Source organism: Amphiura filiformis, chromosome 8, assembly GCF_039555335.1.
Source record: "Amphiura filiformis chromosome 8, Afil_fr2py, whole genome shotgun sequence".
Taxonomy (NCBI): Eukaryota; Metazoa; Echinodermata; class Ophiuroidea; order Amphilepidida; family Amphiuridae; genus Amphiura; species Amphiura filiformis.
The window spans coordinates 54,604,444-54,621,887 of record NC_092635.1 but is presented as its reverse complement, the minus strand read 5'-3'; the positions used below and the strand labels follow the sequence as shown (position 1 = coordinate 54,621,887).

At 35.2% G+C, this 17,444-nt stretch overlaps 1 protein-coding gene across 1 annotated transcript in view; it reads right to left on the bottom strand.

The window, feature by feature from the left end:
• Positions 1–687: 687 nt before the first annotated feature.
• The window catches only part of LOC140159223 (sodium/potassium/calcium exchanger 2-like), a 124,011-nt gene continuing 107,254 nt past the window's right edge, over positions 688–17,444 (bottom strand). The window contains exon 5 of the mRNA XM_072182630.1: positions 688–2,369. Within this exon, the coding sequence (XP_072038731.1) occupies positions 2,120–2,369 (250 nt within the window). The 3' untranslated portion in view covers positions 688–2,119. The remainder of the gene's footprint in view (positions 2,370–17,444) is intronic.

The window sequence follows — 17,444 nt, the reverse complement described above, 5'->3', positions numbered from 1 at the left end:
TGAAATGGACACCTGATTCAATTAACTTAAATATGATCATAGTACTATATACTACTGGTTACATCTTTATACATGTATATTGGAAGTCAAAATATTAGGTACAGTAACTCTTTCCACCCGGGTGTCGACTGCAGACGACAACATCAAATTTGTTTTTAAATTAAAGAAATTCAGATTTATAAATTTTCATGACCTTCTTTTTATCTAATTTGTTCTAGATTTGTTCTGGATGATACCCACCGGTTATTAATCGGTGGCCCTCAGGAACACTTTTAGCTACGCCCATTTAAGGTATATGATACCCAATCAAACTTTTTTTAAATTTAGCCATTTCTTACTTTTTTGGGGGGCATCAAATGGTTAAACAAACAACCTGTTTAAACCCATGCACACAAAGGCAGCAAAAAGATACACATGCAAATCTGCTCATTCTAATTCAAAAGCACACCGATCTTTAGGTCATAATAATAACATTCAAAAACAGAACTTATAAAATTAAAACTTGAACTGTGCGGGCATCAAAATACTGAACAACCCTATTTTCTTAACTTTATTCTGTTTTTTCTACTATAAAAAAGTCATATTTGGAAAAAATAATAATTACATTGTTTCAAGCATTATTATTTATAAGTAACCTTTTTTAATATCAAGAAACAACAAGAAGAATTTGAAATGTGATTTGTCAATATCTATTACATCATTTTATATACATATTAATTATTAAGTGAACATATATATATCCATACATATCAAATAAAAAATATGTTATTATTAATTTATAAATATATACCCTGAACAAAGGCTTTTAAAGAGACTTTCTCTGTGCATATTATAAGTAAAGAAACACACTGATATATCGCTATTTCTAAAAAAATAATCCAACAGTCCATTCAAGTATATCATTATAAAATACTCTTTTAAGCAATCTCTGGTTTGCTTGTTTTTGTTCACTCCCCAATTTGATCAAAAACTGTTGTCAAAGAATCAAATTCCCTAAATCATCCCAGGTATTATAATCAGACAACAGAAAACACGGGATGTAGCAAATGTACTGCCTGAATTGTCCCCCTATTGTTGATATTTAACATGGAAGAACACAAAATACTCCACCATCTACTAAACGTAATGAGAAATCACATTTTCATTATTGTCATTACTAGTTGTTAATAGTATAATGGATGTATTGAACTATATTCCTAGAAATAGCAAAGAAGATACAGTAAGAATATTTTAAGGGGAATCTTGTATGTTTTCATAAAAGTTGTGCTAAATAATCTCACTGGCTTAACTTCATTTGATGCGATTTTATGAATTTGTTTGATAAATGTTCATTAACTCACAGATATTGGAACACAAAAATCACCTTTTTCCAGTTCTCACACGAATGCCAACAATAACACACTGTTTGATTAAGTTAACAAAAAAAATTGTTCCAATATCTGTGATTAAGTAAACAATTAATAAAGCAAATATTTCCAACAGCCAGATGGTACTGCAGGATGAACCACCTGTCGTTTTAGACAGGCAATTTGCTCCTGGGACAAGCAAAATTAATGCCTGTGATATATGCTATATTCTAAAAGTAATGCTTGAATAAGTTCTGTGAACTCAAAACAAGACCAGACTAATAACATATCAAGGCTATAGCTATTTGAACTGACTATTTGAACCCCAAGAAGGGACAGAGGTCTAGTTTGTGTTTTGAGGGTCAAATTTTGGACAGGCCGGTTTAGTGAAAATGACAGGCACTTGTAGAATACTAGCTAAGACCCTAATGACTGCTACCCAGCACAACTTCACTGCAAACATATCAAAACCCTTCTTTAACCCCATGAGAACTACCTGCCTATTGGTCGAAAAGAAATTTTCATTATCAATTGGACCAATCAGCAATATTGTTACAATAATTTCACCACGTTAAAAAATTGGGATGAATTATTTGCAAAGCTCCATTCTGATTGGTGATTAAAATGAAGATATCATGTAATTGACCAATCAGAGGCAATGTTAGATCAGCAGGTAGTGCTCAGGGGGTTAAAATATTCATTTCAATTCACCATCCTTGAAACCAACAATCACCGTATTACTTTGTAATGACGTGCCCGCTTACTTCAAAATTCTAGTCTTTAAAAGGACACGGGATGTATTCATATTCTAGTAAAATGGCTAAAGTGACAAATACACCATAGAGAATGAACATGCAGAATCCCATAGATTTGGTCATCTTCCAACGACACGCAGCGATGGTGACGATGACGATGAGAAGCATTGCAAACAGGAGAATGATGGAACAGAATAGACCTTTGCTTTTAACCGACACATTCTCGCCAAAATAGATGATACTGTACAGTAGCCATGGAAACGGTAATCTGTGGAAAACAGAATGTATACAAGAAATGATTAGTATTGAGCCAATCAGAGATGTGATGATAGTCAGTACAGCAGAAAAGAGTTTAATATTCGGGTTTTGATTGAGCAAACTTCAATCAAAACCAAAATTGTCATTGGAGTAATAAATCCCAGGGTCCTGGGTTTTTCAGTCCCAGGCCTGGAAATAAGTCGGTCTGAACCAGGAGCCAAACATTTGGAAAAGCGGCTCCTGGTCCTGTAATTTTCTAGTGAACCAGGAGCCATTTTTAAAGAGCCAGGAGTCATTTTTCTTAAAGTATCAAAATGCTTATTTTTGTTATTTCTACAGCTTTCGATGCTCACCTGAGACTTTTAGATCCATGTTATTTGTTATTTAACTTATTATATTATTAATTATTGTCACAAGTTAACAAATAACAAGTTGTACAATGAATGTTATTATATCTGAACAGACCAGTTGAGTCTTATTTTATTATTTTTTTTATTTTTTAAAATTATTTTTTATATTTTATTTTATTTTATTTTATTTTATTTTATTTTAAATTTATATTTAATTTAATTTAATTTAATTTTATTTATATTTAATTTTATTTAATTTAATTTAATTTAATTTAATTTAATTTAATTTAATTTAATTTTATTTTATTTTATTTTATTTTATTATTTTATTTTATTTTATTTTATTTTATTCATTTTTTTTTAATTCATTTTTTTATTTTATTCAATTTGGCCTTTTATTTCGTGATTTTAGGAAAATTTTAAATATCTAGAAACAATGTCGCTAAAATTCAAGATGGCCAGCCTTCATGTTTAGCGATCGTGGTGATCACCTAACCTGAAAACAAGGCAAAATACTGCCAAAATTATGAGCCCTGAAGGCAAATATCAAGGAAAATTGGTGAAATATTAGGTAAAAGATAAGATTTGGCACTGCATTTTGTTGAAAATACATTGAAATGGCCAATATTTTGAGCGAAATGAACTTGCCTGACGAAGTTTTACTGGGCCATTTCCTGAGCACTGATACCGGCGCAAAATACAGATTTTCTCTGGCGCCTGGGCGTGTAATTTTGGTTGGATCCAGGCGTTAAAACTCAGTAACCGTAGGGTAAAAATCGCTCGGCGCCTGCTTGTTTCCAGGCTTGTTCAGTCCTGTAAAATTGTGCACACAGTTGACTCTTGATCAACTGTGTAAATCAAAGGGAAATAACAGATTCGGATGGTAAAGATCCAGCTACCGGCAGTAATTGTGTTTGGTCTAATTATTGCGTCCATAGGACAATGTGTGCTAGCTAAAGGCTTCAACAAAAAAAGTTTTGAAACATTTTCTCAAAATTTCAAGAGCCATCTTAATGACCACTGAACCAATACTAGGCTTGTTTGTACTCATTTTAATGCATTTTTCACGCTGATTCCAAATATGGTTGTATAAACGTACAATTCTGCTGACATTTTTTAATGTAAAAAAAAATGAAACTTGTTGTCAGCAGTCGACACCAGCATGGAGAGACTAAAAGTTTAAAATAGTTGAAAGCTAAAAGTTCTGTACTGATTGGTCACTCATGATTTATTATATTATTGACCAATCAGAGGTACCGTAATGGGCAGTAGATCTCAGTGGGATATATAAAACACATAAGGGGTGTATGGAGGTGTCTCATATACGGACACTTTAAATGCAACACTAGGCTGAAACACCCAATTGAATCATATAGCTAGCCGTTTTTCCCTATTTTTCCTTTGAAAAAAATGCCCAATGACAATTCTATATACATACTCTCTAAATGTAAAAGAGTGAAAATTTCACTCGGAACTTGGAGTGATTTCATTCTCACTCTATTTGAGTGGTTAGTCGTTCTTTTAGAGTGAAAAAAAGCTTCTACTCGGTCAATCTAGATTCACTCCTTACAGAGTGATCCAAAATTACCGCTCAATTTCAGAGTGAAATCAGAATCACTCTTTGCGGAGTGAATCCACAGTTAGTACAGCCAATCAGAAAGCCGGATTTTCGCACGAAAGAATTTTTATTATTCATTCGGCGAATTAATCGTTGCAGCAATGGCGGTGGAGTTGTCAGTAGTCAGGAATGGGCGAGGCAGTTTGGCGAAGAAATAGCCAATATTTTAAATCGGTAAGTATACTTTGAACTATTTTATTTATATGTTGAATCATTGCAGATTGTAATCGACAACTAAAATCTGATGTTACTGTCTCAAAGGTGATAATTGTACCCATGAAGCTTCTTCATTTGTTGAACACATTGATTCACATTGTCGGTCCGGCATTACGGTGGCACACTCATGGAGTGCTATGCATACCTGGTACATGTATTACTTCATAAACCTGTAAATGATTGAGTGTACTTGTGTAATAATTGTAATGTTTGTTATAGGCCTACTGCGTCAGCCTTTTTTATTGTTAGTATGTACCCGATCACATCTCCGAGTCCGATGCGCTAGTCATGCTATACATACCAGTAGCCACAGGATCACATGCAGCAAGGCCAGGCCATACCTAGCTAGGCTTAGGCCATAGGGCCAGGCCAAAGCATAGGCATGTTATCTCTGACCAGTCTCTAATTTATCATGTTTATATACTGCAGCATGTTATATCTGCATGTGTGATGCCAAAAGTCACAGAGGACTATAGGCCTCTATGTCTGACCAGTCTACCTGCATGTGTGATGCTAGGCCTAGATTCCTACGTCTCTAAGCTTTTAAGCATGCCAAAATTACCATTTTAATCTTAATTAACATGTAAAAATACTTATTGTGTTGTAATTTCTTTGCTCACAAAAATACATGAATGAATGAACATTTTGTGCCTATTTCTGTGATTATTTTTTGTCAGTCTCATTCACTTCTTTATTTCAGAGCTATTAACTCAAAAAGAGTGGTTTTTCCACTGCTCTTTGGAGCTGTATGAGTGACCACTCCTTTTGGAGTGAAATTCACTCTCCCTAAAGAGTGATTTTATTCACTCTTTTTTTTCGAGTGAATTTCCTCACTCTTTTTGCAGAGTGAATTTCACTCTAAAAGGAGTGGTCACTCATACAGCTCCAAGGAGGAGTGGAAAAACCACTCTTTTGAGCTGTTTTTCACTCTTTCACATTTAGAGAGTATTGTCACTTTTTAAGTTTAACTCCTACCAATTTCAAATATTTTATACTTTTGTAGATTTCACTGACAGTCTCAGATAGTCCAAGCATCTATTGAATAATTCTGTAAGCATTTATACTTAAGGAAGGATTCCCCATGCACACGCAAGAACTCTTGAACTATCTTTCCAGTGACTTAATAGGGAATTCCCTTTTACATTAATACTCGTACACAGACAAGCAGGTATTGTTGATGTAGCCTTCTTATTACGTCAATCTTTCTTGCAGTAATTGTTACATCAACTTGCTCATTTCCATAAGAGGTTTGCCTCATCCCTGAGTGTACTTCACATACATGACGTCATCTACGTAATGCACCACTGGCTGGTCCAGTTGAAATCCATACACCCCCTATGGAATGCATGACCTTAATCTCTCACACAGGGGGTGTGAATTTCAAATTGAGTCACCCATTTTGGTAATCCAATTTGAAATTCTCACTCCCTGTGTAGAAGATTAAGGTCATGTCGTAAATAGAGGGTGTAGGGATTTCAACTAGAATAGCCTAATAGGTACTTTGCTTGTCTCTCAATTAGAAGACACAGCACAGTTTATGACCTGAGTGCCAACCTTTTGTATTTGATGGCACCAAATTATAATTGAAAATTCAGAGCACTTCCCTAAACTAATGCTGACCTATTCACTTCATAAGGTGCAGGCATGAAAACTGGTCTTGAAAAAAGCTACTGAAATCCATGTTTTTGACCATTTTCTGTGAATTTAATTCAGAAATAGGTTGAAAAACACTGAAAACAATAACCAAAAATGCTGAAATCAGCCAAAATGCTGAAAATTTCCATGCCTGAAAGTGAAGTGGCACAGGGAAGCCTGTGGTCAAGTTATAACACCAACTTGTACACCTATTGCATCATCAAGGGATGCAGTTCTATACAAATGCAGTACCCTAATTTGCAAACATCTAGTGATACCATCACAGCCAGGATCAGGTGTAAACTGGACCATTTAGCAGAACACTTTTCTTTGTCAAAGAGAATTTCAATTTTTTTTACACACAATTATCCTACATTTGGGCTATTCCAATTGAAATCCATACACCCCAGAAGACATGATCTTAATCTTCCACACAGGGTGTGTGGATTTCAAATGGGGTTACTTGAATGGATGACTCCATTTGAAATCAACACACCCCCTGTGTGGGAGGTTAAGATTTTGTTTTCCATAGGAGTGTATGGAATAGCCCAACAGATCTAGGTTTCATTATCATTGAGGTATAGGACATTTTATTTTTTCGGAGAAGAGCAGGTAGGGCAACTACTTGATTATATTTCTACATGTTCATACTACATACTACGAAAATTTTTAGAAAATTAGCACGGGTCATTAAAAAAAAAAAAAAATCACATTTTTGTTACAAAATGGGTTATAGCGCCCTCAACTGGCACTCTCTCCATAGGGCTACATGTAAAGACCAGTTATAGAAAAATGGCCCTAAAATAAAACCGACATATTAATTTTTCCTAAACTTTTGCATATGATGTAGATTTAACATCTGGAATGTAATGCAAGTAGTGTCGTTGCTGGCTTTTAAATTCATTTATAAAATGTCCGCCCCAGACCAAGGTGGGCTTCCCACTCACATCATCACACACCAAAGTACCCCTACAACTGAGTAACTTGAAATCATATAAACACCTCAAAAGAAATAAGTCCCCCTCTGAACATGTCGTCATAACATCGTAAGGTTTCGTTTTGTACCAACAAAACTAACTTTGAAATAATTATATGACTGTTTACTAAGTGCTGTGTGAAAATGAGAGATTTTAATGACTTCAGGGCTGAATGAGCCTAAATTGAAGGCAAAAAGTGCCCTTTTCAAAAGTCACAAAGTAGGCCTATGCTTGTCAGAAAAGTTGATTCATGGCTTGTTACTAATGGAAAACCCCATGTGTTTGAGTGCAGTTTAAAATCCTCACCAAGTGAACATTTACTGTAATGTGTATCGATTCTTGATCATTCAGCCATGCAAATCCCCTTGGTGCAGAGTTCAGCACAGTGAGTTGTAAGATGGCCAGTTCCATTCCTTGTCCCAATCGCCTTGCAGTTAACAAGCATAGGCCTACTTTGTGACTTTTGGAAAGGGCAGTTTTGTCTTCAATTTAGGCTCATTCAGCCCTGAAGTCATGGAAATCTCTCATTTTCACACAGCACTTAGTAAACAGTCATATAATTATTTCAAAGTTAGTTTTGTTGGTACAAAACGAAACCTTACGATGTTATGACGACATGGTCAGAGGGGGACTTACTTCTTTTGAGGTGTTTATTTATTCTCAAGGTTTGCAGCATGACTTGCTACTTGGTATAGTAATACTTTATACAGTTTCAACTTGAGCTAAACTAGGATGTGACATCAACAGCAAGTTGATGAGAAGAAAAACAGATAATTTGTCCTTTAAAATTTATCATGCATGCAAACAGTGTTTTTGCTCCACTTATCATCTTCTATTCAGAATAATAATGATACAAAAACACTTCTCAAGTTCTCAGTCCAATAAATTGATCCCATATTAGCTTCATGCCTCAACAGATTACATTTACAAGTCAAACTAAAAAGGTGGGTAGAAAGAGTATATCATGTAAGCTTTTAAGCATCTATGTATGTATAATATCTACACATTAAATGCCATGATAGCGGTGATCAGTGAGAAATTATGGGTTTTTTTTTGCATAATATTAGTATATCAATACCATAGCATTTCTGATATGGCTTTCAAAGTTCAGAGTCCTACAAAAAAATGTTTAATCGTTTTGTCCATAAAGTTGATTTTCCAATAGTAACAAGGCTCAAATATTTTTGGTTTTGGATAAAAGTTTGAGAAAAAGACAGGGGGTGTAGATTTTAAATGGAGTCACCCATTCAGGTTACCCCATTTGAAATTCACACTCCTTGTGTGGAAGATTAAGGTCATATCTTCCATAGGGGGTGTGGATTACAACTGGAATAGCTGAACCAATTAAAGGCATATTATTACCTACACCTTTTAATGCTCTGCATGCTAGCCATGCGCTTTATAACGGAAAAAGTTGAAGTATTGAAATATTTTCTCAAAATATCAAGAACTATCTTAAGAACTACTGAACCAATACTAGGCTTGTTTGTACTCATTTTAATGCATTTTCATACTGATTCCAAATATGGTCATGAAAATTTACATTTCTGAAATTTTTGAATTTTTAAATTTTTTTTTGAAACATGTCGTCTGCATTCGACACCTGCGTGAAGAGTGTTAAATTTGAGTAATGAGAAATACACATCAGTCCCCCGATACCAATTTTTATTAGTATTTCAAAAGGTAAATGTCAATATTCATTAGTATTTAAAAAAACATCCTAACCATCAAATTCAAGAAGTCCAATGAATATTATTATTTGCCTTTTGACACACTAATGAATATTGGTATTAAAATAAGTATTGACCAACAAATTCAAACAGTAAAGTAGATTTTATGGGGGTTATGTATCCTGAACAAATAGACACAATGCGGAACGATTGCAAGCTAAAAGAATTAAGTAAATAAATTGTCTATATTATATAAGAAAGAGTGACCAGTTAACCAACTCAAAGTGTTACAATTAAACTAAACGAGATCGCGTCTGGCACACAAAACAACTGAAAATAAAAATTCCTTTAAAAAAGGAATGTGGCGCCCAATGTGAGCTGGACGGGATATGGTGAATTCCATGGTGATTAGATTTGGTATTATAATGATTTTTTTGGGAAGAGTAGAAGATGATCAAATCTGAGAGAAATGCTTCATGGAATGAAGCTTTAGTGTCAATTCTGCGATTATGTGGGGTGGGAGTTCTGTTTTGGGGGCCGTTGTAGTAAGGATATTGATTTGGATATTGAATATTGTTGAATTTCGTTATCAGGGCCTAGGGTATATGATGGATAACTAGAAGACACAAATAAGTAAGCTTCCCCTAGTCATCTATACACTCATTCTTGTCACACGACAAAGTCATGTAAACGTAATTTCGTTTTTCACCCGACCTCCGTCCAGAAACAATCCTGAAATGTTGAAAACTTGGGGTCGGCGCACTCATGCCAGTTTATAAGGTATAGGCTACTCTGTGTCTTTTGTAGCCAACCATGTGGCTAAGAGAGGCTAGGAAATACTTAAACTAATACAAAACAATCATACCCTCCTTTCATATCAAACAATACCAAGAAATTGACAGGCCTGTTAAATCAAGGGTAAGATCGATCGTTATTCTTCATGAAACGGGCACAGCCCATTTTTATGTTATTAATTCTGTTAAAAATTAATTAATAAATAACAAAATTACGTCATAATTATGACTTTAAGTCGGCCATAGAACTCTATTTTAAACAGACAAAATAGCCATTGGGGTTTCTTTCACTTTACATTGCTAGGAACCCTTCCCAGCAGTTAAGCATATTACAATAAATATTATTTTGCAAATAAACTTCTGACCTTCAACACAGTCATGTCTTCCAAATTTATTCCTTTCTCTGCTGACCAGGATTGATTTTCGTTAATTAATGTTTTGTTTTTTATCAGAGATAGTCACCACAAAGATACTGAGCTGTATTCAAGCACATAAACCATTAGTGATTTCATGTTTGGTCAGTGGTTGTGTTGGTCAACTATAATTAATTGGTGTTGGTTTAAGGATTAGGTGCACTGTGTGCAATCACTATAATATCAATAACCTTAATTAAACAATCATAGTGCAAAATTTGACCTTAATTTGCAAAGTATGAGTTTTTGTACATTTTCAAAGGTCATTCAATGAATGCACAAATGTATTGGGGTTAAAGAACTGTGCCCTGATAGATGAGCATGTTGTAGATTCTTCACACTGTAAACAACTAGTTCATGTGCAAACATGTTCAAAACATACATAATTAGAATGGTCAAATGTCACCGTCTATCGGGTTCTAAGAGGCGGTAAACTGGTTTAAACCATACAAAGGTCACGGGTTATTTGGTGTTTTTATAAGTCCATTAATTTTTTATTTTAAACAAAGAATATACACACATCATTTTATCCCGTGCATATCAGAAAACAATAATAAAATAAAATCCTAGCATATTGTGGTTTTATTTCTGAGCTGGGCATAATTTTAGCAAAACAATTAAGGAGTAAATCTAGCAAGAGTGAAATTAGAAGCCTTTCACAAAGTGATGCCTATATGTGGCCCCTCCGTAGAGGGCGCCACAAAAAGATACACACATGAAAATGCAGGGTTTTTGGAGTCCCCACTATTGCACTTTTTAATCAATGTTTCTATTACTGTATCTTTCAAATATAAATCTGGAATGGTAAAATCTTAAAGTACACACTCTATACTGCAATACAAATATAATTTGGCACATTTTCGATCTTTCATTATCGCAAAATAATAAAAAAGAAACATTCCCAACAAAAATTCGAACTTTGTGTATTATAGAAACCCCAACAACATGGAAAATATGTGAAATTTTAAAAATCAATCATGAAATATTTATCTCGGTAATTTATGGAATCGATTCATACCAAAATAACAGTGGAGTAGATATCATAGTTAGTAAGTTATTAAGCTTTCTTCTTGGGTCTTATTGCTGCCCAAAAGTTTGGGTGAAACCCTAGATTTGTCAATGTATCACTGCTCTAGCCTTCATACGTAGTGGAGAAGGCTAGAGAAACTCAGCTAGTTTTCAAGTAGCCTTATCCAGTACAATATTGATTGCATGCAAGTTTTACACGATGTCTAGGTTTGTATTTATTATATCGTTAACAAAGTTACCATTTACAGCTGTGCATGAACACCCACGTTTGTAACTAAATGTCAAAATTTGAATTTCAGTTCATTGCAACAGAATTGCGGTCTTAACAAAATAAGAGTAATAGGACACAGCACATAATGCGGGCAAATAAACACAAGCTTCATCATCCTATAGGGCTATTACACTTGAAATCTATACACCCCACAGTTTTAAAACCAGAGAACCTGGACTCCCTATACCACCACATACAATAGCGCCATCAGCTATGGGGGAAAATTGGGGTATTTGGGTCCTTGTTGACAGTGTGCAGAATGAAAGAAAACAATCCCGGGGGTCATGGTTGAAGGTATACGGGGATGTGCCACAGTTTTGGGGTACCTTTTCAGTGATTTTGGTATATCGATGGGTGGGTTTTCAGTGAAGACCAATGCGCATTCCGAGCGAAACCAAATGCCCCTGATTTTTGCTCCATGTGTATATCAAGATGGCGGTCAAGTCTGGGTTCTCTGGTTTTAATTCTGAATTCTGTGATGCACCCTATAGAGGACATGACCTTAACACAGGGGTATAGATTTCAAATGGACCCACCCATTCAGGTAACCCTGTTTGAAGTTCATACTGCCTGTCATGTCATAGGGGTCTATGGGTATATATTTTGGAATAGCCAATGCAGCGTTAAAAGTCGGATGGTTAAAAGAGACAAGCAATTTTTGAGAGTTATAAGAGCAACGCAACGGGTGAAACTATAAAAAAAAATTGGCCGTGGTAAGCCCTCACAAAAACATTTGGCAGTCAGCCCTCACTCAAGACCTTAGTCACTACCTCATGACCTCAAAATGATTTGGTAAAGCAGTATGGGGCCTCCTCATATACATGATATCTCTCCCTGCCTGCCCCCCCCCCCTTCAATTTCAAAGGTCTGGTTACCTTACTGTTGTTGATGTACACATTGAGTGTGACTTGAAGTAAACATCCGTATATTTACGTGATATCGCCTTAAGGGACATGCTAGAGATTTAACACTTTTTACGTATCCAACTAGTTTTGGTTGAAATCAGAAAACTAAGAATCAATACAAATTTTGAACAAAACAAGATGCTGCAATCTACGCAGTCACGTTCAGAAACTGTGCTGAATTTATGAGTGTAAACAGATGTCAATGAAAAAAGTACAATGAACTTAGCGTTTTATGGACAATTTCATATTGTTGAGACGAAACTGTGCTGAATTTACATGCAGATGTCAATAGAAAAAGTACATTTGAACTTAAGAGTTTTATGGACAATTTCATATTGCTGAGGTGAAACTGTGCTGAATTTATGCGTGCAAGCAGAAGTTAATGGAAAAAGTACAGTTTTATGGACAATTTCATATGCTGAGACTTAAAGCCATAATGTACAATTTCCATAAATTTTTATTAAGAATATTAGTAATAACTGTCACTGTCAGAAAAGTTTTCCTGACACAGTGAAAGAAATCCCAGTGGCTATTTTGGATGTTTAACATAGGAGTTCTATGTAAATTATGTATAATACATGGGACTTGGTGTCTAAATACAACATTATGTCAAAAATGCTCCTGTTGATCTAACAAAGACAACAAATTTGGCTGATTCCATTCAGGTGTAAGTTGGGACATGTGTATAAACATTACAAATATACCAAAAAAAATTGTCACTATTATAAAATAGTCAAGGAGACAAACTATATTTGAACACAAATTCTCAGTGTTTCTTTAAACAGAATAAGATATGCACCAATTTGACATGCTGAATGGTCTAACTTGCTTGAATCACGCAAATTGAAGCTCAAATGTAACAAATGGGTTTCCAATGCATTAAATAAGCTTAAATAGCATCAAACATCTCCTATAGCAACTTTGTCATGTTAACACATGGTATTGCGCTCGACCTGTTTTTCCTGAGCTATCTATGCAATGCTTTCAATCCAGTTCAAATGCAGATCAAGTCTGTACCAATTGAATCTGTATCATATTTGCATGTGATATGCATACTACTTTTGGAATGATTGACTTGTCTAATTTATAAATCCAAATCTACTCTTGCTGCTGAAGGGGATGATTCTTGAAGTAAACACTTGCATGCACCTAGTTTGGTCATTCCAAATTTGATTAAAGAGTTGATTCTGGCATGTCTTTTTCAATACTCCAAGTAGTAAATGGTTACTTAGATCAAGGCCGGGGGGGGGGGGGTACTCCCATATATTGACATACGTCATGTGTCCATGAAATGACCCCTTTTTTCTGAAAATTTCTATACAGAGAGACCCCTAGTTTCGTACGCTGGTGGGCACAGGTATGTCACTTTCATATTCGAGTGCCCCCCCCTCACGGATCAAGGATTCTCAATTATTTTCCTTGTGGGTTACAAAGAGTCAAACTCTAACCACAAAGCTGTGTTTGAGGACCAAATACATCTTGTTTGGCTATGCTGCTCATAGGTCAACCACAATTTGTCTTTGCCCATCCAGTTTACCTCCCACCCCCTCATCAGGACAAAAAATTACAGAAAGGCCACCATTTTGGGCCAAAATCACCTTATTTGGGGATTAAAAAATCACAAATTGTTTAAGAAATTGTTCAATTTCCCACCAAAAATTTCACTTTGCTCCCCCATTCAAGTTGCTGGTGCTGCCATGCACTGTCAGATCTTCAGGTGAGTGGTTGACACCTTAATCCCCTGGACACTACTGGTTTATCTAACAGCATTTCTGATTGGTTGGTAACTTGAAATGACCATTTCAATTGCCAATTATGACTAGGCTTTAAACTATTTATGTTCAAACTTGCACTTGCAGATGATTTTATTATAATACCCTCCTTGATTGGTAGCTATTGGTTCAAAATTGGGCACAATATTCATTTTGGCTAATCGCCAGGTAGGTAGTTCTCATGGGGTTATTATTCCTGTCTATCTGAACACCCCTAGTAGGAATACAGGAATCCAGATCAAATGTTGTTGTGCCAACGCGTAACCATGGTAACTGTTGCAGTGCTTTATTTTCTAGTTAGATTCTTAGCTACTGTGGACTTCAGCAAACACTCAAGGCAAGTCATGGCTTTTTGAGATGGCTTTAATGGCTCAAAATATCCACACTGACCGAATTTACAATGGTCATCATATAATGTCACTTGTATAAGGTTTGCATAAGCATTTGAAAAGGAGAGGTTTCTTATTTCTGAGCTTCACTAAAGGCCTATTCCAGTTGAAATTCATACACTTCCTATGGAGGACACGATGTTAATCTCCCACACAGGGAGTGTAGATTTAAAATGGAATCACCCATTCAGTTAAGGTAACCTCATTTGAAATTCACACTCCCAGTGTGGAAGATTAAAGTCACATCTTCCATAAGGAGACACACAGGGAGTGTAGATTTTTTAAATGGAGTCACCCATTCAGGTAAGCTTATTTGAAATTTACACTCCCTGTGTGGAAGATTAAGGGCATGTCTTCCATAGGGGTGTATGGATTTCAACTGCAATAGTCCAATGAATGTATCAAAAATAAGGAAAAAAAAGTAAAGAGGGATTAAACATTTAATGTGAAAAATGGCTTTTTTCACTATATTTTGTTTGCATGCCTCTTCATAATGAAAACTGTCTCCTTTAAGGTGGGACAGGTGTAATTGACACGTTTTTGTGTAGAAAGATCATAGAAACTCTTTACATGATTCATTGTAACAGGTATAGAATTAAATGTAGAAAAACAGGTTCAATTCAAATTTTATGCATATTAATTACAAAATATTAGCCGTTTCACTATCCTATTGAGACACTTGAGGTGTCAAAATAAAGCTCTTGCAAAGATCTAGTGCAAGAGCCTATTTCCAGTAACATCAGAGGGGGTAGGAGGTGATTTTGGGATAAAATCACATCTTGTGTGTACCAATTTTGGCATATTTGGTCATCTGATTTTATCAATATCCAAGAAACATTTCAAATTAGGTTCTTGCACTAGATAATGGTCTAAAGAACATAAATGCCAACTTTCAGGTCTATAGGAGGTATACTTTAGGAGCTGCATTTTTTCAAATGTTGACTTTTGGTGAAAAAATGACATGCAACAGGTTCGTAAACATAGAAACTAATAAGATTCTTGTTGTAATTAGCACGCTTTTTATACAATTTGTATAATTTTTTCCAGATTTTTTTTTGATGTTATGAAAACTACATACATTAATGTGTCTAAAAATGACAAAAACTAATTTGTGATGAAATGATGATTTTGGCCCATCTAATTACACCTGTCCCACCTTAAACAAAACCATCATGATTGAATAGACGCACTGTATATTCTCTACATTGAAACTAATATATTGAAAGATACATGTCATGGTGCACATGCTAAGCAATCAGTAATTCTTACTACTTTCTGGGTCATACCACCATCAAATTATGAATAATTTTCTGGGTCGTACAAACTTCAAATTTCTCTGTAATATCCTCCTCACACTTCCTGCAATAACTAGTTTGCCAGGTAAACCCGATTGTAACCCCATCCATGTCGGTGCCCACAGCAGACGACGAGTTCCAAATTTTCTTCAAAATTCAACAATTTCAGAATTGTACATTGGAATGACCATATTTGGAATCAGCAGGGAAAATGCATTAAAATGAGTACAAACAAGCACTGGATTGTTTCAATGGTTCAAATGAAATTAATTTTTAAATCTCAAATTGCTTATCATTAAGATAGAATACAATGCACACAACCACCATCGATTGACTAATAAAGAAATTATTACATCAAATACCAATAAATTGTGCAGATAGTAGAGCATGAAATTGCGTCATTTTCATAGAATTGTGCATTTCATGCTTAAAGGGATTAATAGTAATTTGCCAGATCAGAACAACATAATATAAAACTAGAATTACGCGGTTCGTAATTAAGGTGGCCCCACACAAAGATGTGTAAATAAAGGTTTGTAAATACAAATAATATGCAATATGCAAATAAGCTCATTAATATTCATAAAAATGCAAATAACATGACACAGTACATCAGGCCACCGTATACTATCACAATATCAAGTTTAAAGTTGATCGGTTATTGCGTTTAAGCTGCAGAGTGGATTAATGAAAATGTAGGCAAAATATGCACTGAGCTCATAAATATCCAAATAACATGACACAAAACTATACAGCACATCAGGCCACCATATCCTATCATCATACCAAGTTTGAAGTTGATCAGTTATTGTGTTTAAACTGCAGAGTGGATTAATGGTTTTGCTTCCGCCCAGATGGATGGAGGGATGGACAGCCAAACAACCAGGCAAAATCACAGGCAACAATTTGGGCTATAACATAAGCCCCACATACGTGTGAGGGCCAATCAGAGCTGATAACCAAAAAATGGCTGCTGAGAACTAAAAACACAATGTCTGTTGCAACAGAAAAATGCACAGAAAAAAATGTCATACTATATATTGGCCTATATAGTGACACTGCAAAAGGACGGACAAGCCTTTATTGAGCGTCCACATGATAATTTCTTAAATAAACGCTGGAAAAAACAACAATTAGATTAACAAATGGAAGCGTGCATATCTGCACGATGCATGAAGCTTGAATTTGAAATACTCACTCCAGTTGTGGAAGATATAGGTAAAGCCATAATCCAGGGGGAGTATGGGTTTCAAAATGATTTACTCTGACCAATTACATTTGAAACACATACTCCCCTTGTGGAAGATATTTCTAAAATCTTCCACAGGGGTAGTGTGGATTCCAACTGGAATAGCCCAATATCATTATTGGGCTATTCCAGTTGAAATCCATACACCCCTATGGAAGACTTGACCTTATAATCTTCCACACAGGGAGTATGAAGTTCAAATGGAGTTACCTGAATGAATTGACTCCATTTTGAAATCCGCACCGACTATGTGGGAGATCAAGGTTATGTCTTCCATATGGGGTATATGTATTTCAACTGGAATACCCAATTTCAACATGAAAACATTGTTTCCATGCTTCCAAATATACAAGTAATACAACCATTATAGAAAAAAAATACAGATACAAATACAAAAGTATAAAAGAAAGTGAGTCTACATCCACCAACATCTGCATGATCCTTTAAGAATATTGTTGCTGGTAACACTATGTCTGAAACACTATCAAATTCAAGCTATACG